This window comes from Psammomys obesus, unplaced genomic scaffold (genome assembly GCF_907164565.1).
Source record: "Psammomys obesus unplaced genomic scaffold, mPsaObe1.curated_primary_1811, whole genome shotgun sequence".
NCBI lineage: Eukaryota > Metazoa > Chordata > Mammalia > Rodentia > Muridae > Psammomys > Psammomys obesus.
Genome location: NW_026596092.1, coordinates 1,089,046 through 1,101,323, shown reverse-complemented (window position 1 = coordinate 1,101,323; position 12,278 = coordinate 1,089,046). Strand labels below are relative to the sequence as shown.

Here is a 12,278-nt window from a genome sequence, read left to right as displayed (position 1 = left end):
TTGATACAGCAATATGTATAGAGCATCTTCAACACAGCTATTTTATTTATAATTGTGAATGCCACTTTGCATAAATACATGGTGAAGTGGGCAGTTTATTTAGGACCATTTAAGAAATTGGGAATTCTTTCCCAATACCAAACCAAAATTGATTGAACAGTTTTTATGAAACTCACATCAGCAATCCAAGCAACAATTTTTAAAATAAAACATTCTGACACAACACTATCTAAACATATAATAAACACGTACGTCCTGAGGAATGGCAGGAGCATAGCATTAACAGTCTTTGTTTGCACAGTAAAACCATCATGGTTTGAGAACAGAAAGAAAACTTTGTACAGTAAGCTGCCGCAGCTTATAACATTCAGTAGTCTGAAGTCTGAGGCACGGAATTCCGGACAGTGTTCACAGATGTGGTGTAGCGTGGGGATACACAGTGCAGAGTACAGAACCAAGACTGCATGAAGTCCTGTGCTGCAGCCCAGCAAGCACGGCCAGAGCACGGGGTGTGCTCTGTGAGTTTGACCGTAACCCTCACTAGTGGCTCCTATGTGAGCGCACATGCAATCCTGAGCTGTGTGAGCAGCAGGGGCCCAAGTGTGCACCTTCGCAGTGTGTCTGTGTGTGCAGTTCTTAGTGTTAGAGTAGCAGTTTGACTCCTTACTAGATGAAAGTACGTTTTGGCTTGTCCATGGTCCATTGGCCCATTTGAACTTCACTCCCAGCTGAAGAACTATGTTGAAATAAAGATCTATGTGGTCCTCTGGCTCTGTGCTGCCTCTTCATGTCTTCAGGCTTCCGCTTTAGCCTCAGCCATCTGATTTGTCCTCTCTAAGCAAATTAGTCCTTTTTTTAATTTTTTTTACCGTACAAAACGCACAATCATAGTTGCCTTTTAGCCACATTTAGGTACACAGTTGAGTTCATGAAATGAACTCACATTTTTTTTTGCAACCATGGCTGTCACTGTCTATATAACTCTCCTTCTTCCCGACCTGAAGCTTACCTGCTTAAGCTCCCATTCTTTGTCCCTATGAGTTTGGCCTCTATGGACACATCATATATGTGGAATTAAGAAGCAGTGTTTGTCCTAGCTGGTGTCATTCAGCATAACATCCTTGAGGACCCTAAGTCAGAATCTTTTTCCATTAGATCAGTAAAGTGGCCACCTTTTATTTCTCCATTCGTCTTGATGTGCTCTTGACTTTCTTTGCCTCATCCCTATTGTGGAAGTCCTGTGAATGTGATGTACAAACATCTGTGCACAGAGATGCTTTAAAGAAATAGAGTTGCAGTATTGAAGCTTACAAGCTTAAATTATTTCATAGATTTGGATGCTAACAGGTGATAAACTGGAGACAGCTACTTGCATTGCCAAAAGCTCACACTTGGTGTCCAGAACACAAGACATTCATGTCTTTAGACCAGTAAGTACATTTCTGACTCACTTTGAATTGTTAAGTGTTTTTTTTTGGGGGGGGATGGCAGAAGGGGTTGTTGTTTAATTTTGTGCCCCCCCAAGACATGGTGCATGGTGCTGGCTGTCCTGGAACTCACTCTGTACACCAGGCTGGCCTTGAACTCAGAGATTCTCCTGCATCTGCCTCCCAAGTGCTCAGATTAAATAATGGATTGTGCTACGGCATCCAGCCAAATTGTTGCGTGTCTTATCTTAGAGTTAAAATGTATATACACTAATTGTTAGGTATCTTTTTTAAAAAAATCAATGTTGGAAGGTTTTTTCCTTATTCTATAAGCACATGTTGAATGGCTTTGAACCACATTTTGATCGTAAACAAGCTATTAAATTGGAAAGCATTTTCCTCCTATACATTTCATATTGTTGTTACTCCCTCTTTTAAGTAGACATGCTGAATAATTTTCTATTCAACTTATAAAAAAGTATGTTGCTTTTTAAACATATGTTCCCTATTAGCTGTACCAAGGTACATACAAAGGTATGTATGTAGACAAGGTACATATAAAGCAGAGGCACCTCTAGACTGCTGTCATTTCAGATTAAAAGCTCTTCTCGAACTAGTGCAAAGACAGTGATAGAAGGGGTCTGAACTCATGTGCTTACTGTACATACTAGTAATGATGAGTTTAATTCAAACAAGAAATACAAGTTCCTTGGGTCGTGATTGATGGTGGGCAAGCAGACACCATGTGTCTTTGGCTGTCTGAATAAAGTGCTTGTACCTACAGAAATGGTTATTTCAGTATCATTTACATGTAAATGTATTTTATTTTGAAACATCAGAATCGCAAATTATGCCCTGCAGACTACTATTTGCAATTAAATTATTAATGCTTCTGATAAAACTTCCGATCAATTTTTGTTGACTTTTCAGAGTTATAGCACCACAAATTAAAATTTTCACAATAAAACCTACCTACTTAAAGATGAGTCGGAGATTAATTTGGACCATGTGAAACTTTTAATTTATTTCACTCCTATGTCATTTCTTTTATGCCTCATAAAATTGTCACAGAAAGCATGTGCAAAGCCAGTGCATTGATTCCTGGCATATTTTCATTTTAAAATTAGTATTTCAAGATAATGGCTTGATTTTACCCTTTTAGACTGCCTGCTTCTTTTAAGCAGAAATGGATGGGATGAGTTGAAGCTCATGGCAGAGATGACAGAAGCAGTTCCATGAAATTATTGTATTAGTCCACCTATTATGAAGAAACATGTTTAAATAAAACCCCAATCTATATAATTTTGTCTCTTGATTGCTGTGTGAGAAAAGGAAACTCAACTTCCTTAGGCCCTGCCTGGTGTTATGACTTATGATTCTCTAGGACTGTGTTTGTGATGTTATAAGCCAATGGTTTTCAGTACTGCTCACACTCTTACAAAAGACGTTGGAAAGTCTGTGGTCATTACATTTTTATGAGAATGTTTTTGTAAGAGCAGTGTCCCTCTCGTACTTTCATGACCTCAGATCAGAAAGCAGTCCCTGTTAGAGATGCAGAGTCCAGAGGCCCTGGTTACAGGCATTCTCATCACAGGTTAAGCACCTTTAGGTTCTAAATATAGTTTATAATGGATCCTACCATGATTCCCAGGAAATGTCTTGTTTATTGCCTGTATTTTTCAATTGATAAAGCTATTTTTTTCCTCAAATGAAGGTAACCAGTCGGGGAGAGGCCCATTTGGAGCTGAATGCGTTTAGAAGGAAACATGACTGTGCACTAGTTATATCTGGGGACTCTCTGGAGGTAAGACTGAATGTGTGTGTGTACGCGCCTGTCTCCTGTACATGCCTGCACATGTCTCTGTCACAGGAGGTCAGACTGCGCTATAACTGTGTGTGTCTTATCTCTGAGACAGGCCTGGTCGGTAATGTTCCATGTTCTATTTGACCATCTCTCTAAGACTAAGCTCTGGTTAAGTGCGTGTCTGCCTTCCTTTCCAGGCCATTGAGCCAGGGTTTCTTGAATGAACTCTACTCCTCGGCAGCCCTGGAATGGCAGTTGTGAGGGTTTTATTTTGTTTTTCCTGTGTAGTATGTAAGAGTGCTGAACATTCAGTCATAAGGACATGTGCTGGCCATGTCTGACAGATCCTCTGTGCCTTCCTGCTTGAGTTCAGCAGTTCCAAGCCCTGTCCCAGTTCTGGGTCCCCTGCTCATTGTTAATAGTATCAGCCTCAGTGGTCATGACAGTTCCACCAACAACATTTATTCTGTGTTTGTTCAAGCCAGTTTTTCCAGGTGTGTGTATGTGGGACATATGGCTACCTGGGAAAAGATGGCAGGCCCTCCAGTTAGCCTGTGGCATTATTCAGATTATCACAACCCTTCAGAGTATAGGACCCTAAACCAGACTGCAGAGAAAGCCCAGTTTTTCCAGAGGTGACTGGCCAGTTGTGGTTAACGTGTGTGGTTCTGCTTCATGGACACTGGTTGAGGTAGCAGCTCCTCCTGTGCTTCCCTACTCCAGTCATCTGCCCTAACACACTTGGATCATGGGCCTCACATCGTGGCATCAGATAGCATTGGCTCTAGTCTCTTCAGAGCCACACTCTGCTCTGTTAAGGTTTCCTAAGGTCTGTTTGATCCTTGCTGAAATAACACCTTCATTCAGTCCTTGCTGACATATCCCAGTATAGCTAAATTATGACTTTGGTCAAATCAGTGTCTAGTGATCAGGAGATGGCATTCACTTTTTTTATATTTTAATGTTACAAATAATTTTTTCTGTTTGTAAATTTTTTTATAAAAATTTTTTATATTCTGATATGTTCCAAAAGATCTTGTAAGTAGCTAACAAAAAGTACACCGCTTACATGAGATTAAATGTTTTATAAATGAGAAATTCAAACCAAAAGAAAAAGAAAACATGACTTAAGACAGTTATGGTGTGTAAAAATGAGTGCTGGGAGGCCCCCAAAGCAATTCTTAAACAGCTTTAGGCAGCTTCATCCCCGACCAGAGTGAAAATAAGAGAACATGGGTGGTCACAGGCCCTGATCAGACAGGTAGAAGCAGGTTGCACAGATTGTGGCTGCAATTAGAGAAGGAAGTTTTCCACAGCTCCTGGCAGAGGGTTCATCTTCTACCACTACCACCACCCCACGAAGCTGGCAGCTAGGCTCTGGTCTCTCAAAAGATAAGTGCTCTTCTTCGGTTGGAAGCCTTATGGGCTACATGACCTGAAGACCTGCTCTGCCAGGACCTGTGCTTCATGATGGAAAGTTAATGAGACTCTATACCCTATAGACAAGCCTGTGAAATTTGGGGTTTCTCAAGCAGGGCAGGGAACTAAGAACTGGAACTGTCACTTTGGAAGGGCCTGAAGTATCTGATAACATGGGACAAAGATCTCCATCAGCTGCATGCCTTGGAATCCCTGAAACCAAAACAGGGATATAGGTGAAAGATGTTTGCACCCTGGCTCTAGGGGCAGACACACATCTTTTGGCGTTATCAGCCTGGCAACCCTTCAGAATGTCCTGTGCCACTGACCCTAGCCTCTTCCTGAGCCATTCTCCAACCACAATGCATACCTTTAGGAGACCTTGTACTCTTTCCTACTAGGGGCCTGACCACCCCTGCTCATCTTCCCATCTCTCTCTCCTGTACAACTGAGCTGTCTGCCCCAAGACAGGTTAATGCTATAAACTTGTCCCCCGCCCCCATATAGTTCCAGATAAGACTCCTAAAATGCAAGTATGTTTACTTTAAGACTGAGGCTTTCCCACAATCCTGCTTACCTCTGCTTGAGCCCAGGGTTGTGTGTTGACAGTAAAGTCACAGCATTGTCTCCCAGGTCTGCCTGAGGTACTACGAGCATGAACTTGTGGAGCTGGCCTGTCAGTGCCCTGCTGTGGTCTGCTGCCGCTGTTCACCTACCCAGAAGGCCCACATCGTGACCCTATTACGCCAGCACACCAGAAAGCGCACCTGTGCCATCGGTGAGTCCACCCAGCTTCAGCCATGCCATGGGTGGGTGGTGGGATACTATGCCACCTTCCTGTCAACACTGAAATGTGACAAACACCCAACTTTTCAACATTTACGAGCAGATCGTGTTATGTCTCTGAAATTGACTTCATCTGCATTACAGGAAATTCTTAATAGTCCCTAACAGTAGTCTAAAACACAAAACAAAAAGGAAGCATAGAATGGAAAGATGTTTTATTTAATCTCCAACTTTTGGTGTCTCTCAGGTGATGGAGGAAATGATGTGAGCATGATCCAGGCAGCTGACTGTGGGATTGGGATTGAAGGGAAGGTAGGTTTGGGCTTTTGTCACACACATACAGCTCCATCATCATTAATCTGCTACTGCCAAGCCCCATCCAGAAAGAAGAGTCAGCCTGTCCTTCTGTTCTTCAGGCCCTGCCACGGCATGTTGGTAAACAGTAGGAAACAAGCATCCTTCTTAGCTGGGAGTGTCTTTTGTCTTTAGTTACTCTTTCAGGTCCTCTGTGCTTTTGACCCATGCCCAGTGTTGCCTCCCCTAATACCTCAGTTCCTCGACCCTGCTTTATTTGCCTTATTCTCTGTGTACATGTCCCTTTTTCCTGCCATCTTGAATTTGGCTTTTCCCTTGGCTGCTCTGTTCAGTATACTCTCCTTCATAATAGCTTTGAAAAATAAGAAGTAGATTGTTTTTGCAAATATGAGTTAACAAAGGTTGGCAGAATTGTCTTGGAGAAGCCTGGGACCATGCGATGAGGTAGGCCTTCTTTAAAGCTGTGCCACGCCTTCGCTTCTTGTTTCCTGTGTTGCTGATAGAGCAAAGCCTCTTCCTTCTTATGAGCAGCAGCTGACATCTGTCATGTGCACAGGCTCTTCTACCCACACTGTCTGTGCAGACAGATGGATAGCATGCTGGGTAGAGCTTTGGGTGTCAAGCAGTGCTCTTTAATTCATTTGAGCTCTAAAGCTCAGCTTTGTGTGGTTCTCAGTATGTGATATTTCTCAGAGGTTCTTTGTGGTTCTGCAGGAGGGGAAACAGGCCTCACTGGCAGCAGACTTCTCCATCACACAGTTCAGACACATCGGCAGGCTGCTCATGGTGCATGGGCGGAACAGCTACAAGCGGTCTGCAGCACTTGGCCAGTTTGTCATGCACAGGGGTCTCATCATCTCCACCATGCAGGTACCAAGCCTATGCCCAGCGTGCCACAGCAGGCAGTGACTTCTTTGAGGACTGTGCCATTGTTATGGGAGGTGACCCCTGGGTGTCCTGAGGGTCTTTGTATTGTAATGAGACCCCTGCATGAAGACGGTGTGGATGTGATGACTAGTAGCAGTTGTGTTTAACTTACAGTGTTCTCTCTTTTAAGGCTGTGTTTTCTTCAGTCTTCTACTTTGCGTCTGTCCCGCTGTACCAGGGATTCCTTATGGTAGGGTAAGTGAAGCGGGTGTTCTCAGGGCCCCTCAGCCTCATTTATCTGACAAGTTTTTTCAGAAGAAGACATGGAGAATATTAAGTGGTTCTCAAGGGGTTCTGTGTAATTCTTTGCATATAAGTATTTGCATAAAAGCATGACTAACTGCTATGAAATCGCAGGTTGACTTTGAAGGAATTTGAGAAACACCTGTACACTTATCCCTGTGAAGACTATGCTATGTTTCTCATTATATTTTGTTTTCCTGGGGAAACCATAATTTGTGTCAGGAACCACAACAGATCTGAGGTTTTATGAAAGGGCCCTGTAGTACAAGGAGAGGGGCAGAAACAAGGGACAGGTATATGCCAACATTGCCATCAGCAGGTGTTGAAATGGGCAGGCCATAGCTGCAGACCTCCTGAGCCTGCCTTGTCCCAATGGGGATATGAATTTACCATGAAGGGAATGGGACCAGCCACCAACTAGGAAATAAGGGATAGGAAGCACTGGGATGTCGTCTTAGTCTTGGGAGAGACATGACTAGTCTGTCCCTAGCAGCAACAAAATCCTGCATTCAAAAACACCCACTGAGAGTTCCTGGACAAGTGCTTCAAAAGCATATTGTACATGTGCCAAGATTAAATTACCCACCAAGTCTGAAAAGGAAGACTCTCTCTAAGTAAGTAATGGTAATTCAGGACTACGCTGAATCAGACTGAAAAGGATTGGGCCAGGTGCTGTCCTGCTCTGCAGTTGCTTCAGCATCTTTCTCCATGGTATTCAGCTACCCGCCTGACCAGTAGAGACAGACAAAGAAGCTCTCTCACCTGTAAGCTGATATAAGTACAGCTAAGTGCTTGTGACCCCTCCCAGAATTCCTAATAACTTTAGCCAAAAACAGGGGAGTTATGTCTTTGTTAAATGTGAGGAGGTCCTGTGAGTCATGTGTCCTCAGTCAGAAGCTGCTATCCATGGTGAATGCTGTGTCTCTCTGGACTCTCTGCCTTCTTCCATCTCACTGCATCACCAAAACAGAAACTACAGCTGTTACTTTGCCTCCACATGTCTCTTTCCACAGCAAAGCCACCCTCTTTCAAGGATCTGTATATCTTATTGGGTCCACCCAGAGAATCCATAATGATGTCTCAGTAGATAGCTTAATCATGTGAAATGCCTACACACTGGTGCTGGCAAGGAGAATGTGGGCTTCTGGGAAACCAGTGTGTTTCTGACAATATTAAGTGGCATAATCAAGAAAAAGAAGGCCTCACATCTCAGACCCAAGTGTGCTAGCTGCCTCCCACCATCACTGGCTATCGCCTTGATCTCCTAGCCTTTTTGATCCAACAGGAAATAATAATGAGGACTTTCAGGTACAGATGGGCTTGGCAAGCACTTGGCACAGAGTGCAGGTAATCAGGCATGAAAAAGAAGCCAAACTAAGTATGCCTCTGTGTGTGACTAGAACCTCTCATGATGATCCATCCCAAAGAAGTGACACCTTATCTGCACAAAAATTGGGATAAGCTAAGCACAGTGGTGCATGTCTATAAACAATCCCAGCACTTAGGAGGCTGAGGCAAGACAAGTTGAGGCCAGCTGAGGTAATGTGGTGAATTTCAGTCCAGCCTTGGCTACAGAAGACCCTGTCCCCAAAAGGAAGGGGACTGGATGTTTATGCCATTTTATTTACAATTACCCCAAATTGGGACTAACAAAGATGTGATTACACAAACGAACAAGTGGTTCAATAAGTGTGGCTTATCCACCATGAGACACCGTTCAGTTGTAAGGAAGGAACTGTGCACAGCCATAGCCACAGCCACAGCTGAGATCTCCAGGACATGGCATAGAGTCTGAAAAGCCATCCTTAAGACTTACCGTCTAGCTAAGTCTTCACAGTAGCCATAAAATGACAGGGAGAGAGAATGAGTTAGGTATCGGGCTTGAGGGGTGAGTGTATTTGGGTAAAGAAAGTTAAGGTATCTCTGTATTAGGTGGTGCATGTGAGTCTGCAGGGATCGTCCCAAGTTTAATGAGAAAATTGGACACAGTGATACAACACCGTGTAATTCAAGCACTCAGGGGGCTGAAGCAGGAGGATCTCAAGTTCAAGGCCTGCCTGAGCTTCCTAGGAAGTTTCAGTTTATCCTTGGCTGTGAGAACACTGACTCGAAAACAAAAGTTTAATAAAACTCTTATGTTAAATGGATGCTTCTCTGTGTTTGTGGTTTAAACACAGTCTGTGTTACTAACAGTACCCAGGCTCCAGAGTAATCTAAATTGATTGCTGCCTTGGGGATTTGGTTATTTTATATATATATATATATATATATATATATATATATATATATATATATTTTTTTTTTTTTTTTTTTTTTTTTTTCCGGGTTTTGAGTCTTTGACTTACCTCTGATCATAGAACTGTGGTCACGTTTGTGTCACAAACATTCATCAGGCTAACTCAACTTGGTCTTCTTGGTTTTCTAGGTATGCAACTATCTACACCATGTTCCCAGTGTTCTCCTTAGTGCTGGACCAAGATGTGAAGCCAGAAATGGCGATTCTCTACCCAGAGCTGTACAAGGACCTCACCAAGGTAGGACTCCAGCGGCAGCCTCATCCAGTGAGAACACACCAGAGCTGGCCAGGAAAACAGAGACAGCCTCTGTGCTAGGATAGCATACAGCCTTGCATGTGGCAAGCATAACAAAATGTATTTGAAATATTGTTTAAGAAAGAAAAAAGAGAGAGAGAGGAAAAAAAGAAAGAGAGAGAGAGAAAGAAGAAAAGAAAGAGAGAGAGAGAAAGAAGAAAAGAAAGAGAGAGAGAGAAAGAAAGAAAGAAAGAAAGAAAGAAAAGAAAGAAAGAAAGGAAAGAAAGAAAGAAAGAAAGAAAGAAAGAAAGAAAGAAAGAAAGAAAGAAAGAAAGAAAGAAAGAAAGAAAGAAAGAAGAGAAAGAATTCTCAGTATGATGTTACACATAAGATAAGAACTTAACAGGTGTTTTGAACTGTTTGTGACACTTGCATGGATTTATCAGAGACATCCAGGCCCATGTCTTGATTATGATAAAGGACCCTCTTTAGCTCCAGCTCTGCCTGCCTAGCACTGTCACCTTATGAGAAAACCAGCCTCCTTTAACTCAGTGCAGAATTCAGCACTCTCCAGCCAGAGATCCCTAGAGTCCCTGACTGGTGTCCTGAGCATTCCTAGGTCTCTAGTTGTGAGTTTAAGATTACACTTGAAGAGTGGTTCTCAGTGTGTCTTTGACCCGGACATGTGCTGATCTGTGGGAATATCGCAAAGCATAGTCTGCCCAACAGAGATTGAAGCTGCTGCTGTGAAGAGGGCACACTCAGCTTGGCACTTTGCTTTTAAGACTCCTAAGGAGGTTTGAAGCTGGCCTTGTGTTACATCAGCATATTTTTAAAACTAGAAATTATGAGAATGAGGGTAGAGGAATAGCTGAGCTATGTACTTACAATTTGTTGTAACCAGACTTTTCTACATGGCTTGCTTTTCCTAAACTGGCACAGAGGAAACAAACGAACAAACAAACAAACAAAAAAACAAACCTCGAATTAAATTTAGGTTGTCAATTAATAACCTGAAATTATCAACTCCAATTTTAAAGCAGTAACAATATAGTGAAGAAAGAATTAGATTAGGTGTTCAAGGAATTATTTGCCAGCCTAGCTGACCATTGGCAGATTAGGATGTAGCCTACCTAACTGCTAACAGACTAGAGTGTGATCCAGCTGACTGCTAACTAGCAGACCAGACTAGTTAGCTGACCATCAGCGTAACTCATACTTTGGGGGTTTCATGGTATTATTATAAGGACCAAGCTTATAAAACTTAAAGCCTCTTAAGTAGCAGTAAAGTGTCCATATAATTCTATTTTCAGATTAAATAAATCTTATAGTATAATGTAAGGTGTAAATGTCAGCCATTATCATGATGATAATATGTTTATAGCTACCAGAAGAGATTATCTCAGATTTATACATACCAAAACCAGAAGGAACCGTTTGAGTCCCAAAATGAGACCATTGTGATAGGATCATAATAGAGTCAGAGAAACAAAAGCTACAGGAAATTATTGCAAATGATCATAGTTTCAATGGTTCATTTCTTTATTTCCAGATATTCTGCAGATGTTTGCTTAACAAAGTAAGGTGGAAACCAGTTTTTGATACAAGTTTAGACACTCTCACTCCCAACCCCCACCCTTCTTAAATCTGGGAAGTCTGCATCGCATTAGAGTTAGGACACTGCATCATGTTGCTCAGTGATGGCACCGGCCTACAGGCTAGGAGAGATCTCAGCAGCAACAGTGTAGTAGTGGCAAGCGCAGTCTTCCCAGGCTTTGGAGGAAACATGGCTTTTACCACTTGTGAGGACTTAGGCTTTATAAGGACCCACCAGCATCATTACTGGCATCTACATTACTACCAGTGTCTAAGTAGCTCATTGTCTCTATCTGTATAGTCATTACTAGCTCACAACATGTAAACACAAGGAGTTTCATGTGCAATCTGAGCTGGGTTGCTTTTCATCCAGGTCAAGTTTGCAATTTTGTGAAGGTTAACAATTTAGAATGCCTCAACATCCCAGGTTGCTTTCTGCACTATTTTAATGATTCAGTCTCCTTTTTCTCTTAAGTTCTCCTTTTCCATGATCCAGAAACGGTCATTTTTATCTTTGTAATATCTATTATGTTACAAATCTGATATATTTCAAACCCTTCAAAAACAGTCATAGCAAGTGGATTAAGTTGAGCTGTCTTGCTTTACTTAACCAGAAAAATCGTTTTGAAGCTTTTCATTTCTTCTGAACATTTTGACAAGACTGCTTTTTGTGTCCTTTATTAATCGTGGATCCAGAGATGGGCCACCATGTGCCAATGCAAGAGGCACCTGCCAGATCCCGGACATGAGGGTACTCCCTACTCCTGACGAGCCTGCATTATAGCAGCAGAAGAAACCATATTTCCAGTAAATGCAGGCTGGTGGCATAGGACAGCAGCATGAAATAAGCCATAGTTGTACGGTCGCAGTGGCCCACTACATCCTCCAGCATACTGCCCAGCTAAAGCCAAAGCAACTAAGGGAGGTGCTATGTTCTTTGCAAGAAAGGCCCTGTGACATGGTCATTGTTCTAGTGCTATGAAGAGACACCATGACCAAGGTAGCATTTAATGGAGGGCTTGCTTACAGTACTCAACTTGTGGGTCATGATCCTTCTGGGGGTCGCATATCAGATATTTACTTTATGATTCGTTACAGTAGCAAATTACAGTTAGGAAGCAGCAGCAAAATGTTTTATGGTCGGGAGTCACCACAACATGAGAGCTGTATTAAAGGGTCACATCACTAGGACTTCACCACTGCTTCAGAGTATTGGTCCATGACCAGCAT

General features: G+C 42.5%; 1 protein-coding gene across 2 annotated transcripts in view; it reads left to right on the top strand.

Moving 5' to 3' along the window:
* The window catches only part of Atp9b (ATPase phospholipid transporting 9B (putative)), a 219,926-nt gene that overhangs the window by 197,461 nt on the left and 10,187 nt on the right, over window positions 1–12,278 (top strand). For both annotated transcript variants that reach the window (XM_055628015.1, XM_055628014.1), the window contains exons 20-26: window positions 1,332–1,430; window positions 3,142–3,231; window positions 5,284–5,428; window positions 5,684–5,748; window positions 6,466–6,621; window positions 6,809–6,873; window positions 9,347–9,455. In XM_055628015.1, coding sequence (XP_055483990.1) covers window positions 1,332–1,430; window positions 3,142–3,231; window positions 5,284–5,428; window positions 5,684–5,748; window positions 6,466–6,621; window positions 6,809–6,873; window positions 9,347–9,455 — 729 coding nt within the window. The remainder of the gene's footprint in view (window positions 1–1,331; window positions 1,431–3,141; window positions 3,232–5,283; window positions 5,429–5,683; window positions 5,749–6,465; window positions 6,622–6,808; window positions 6,874–9,346; window positions 9,456–12,278) is intronic.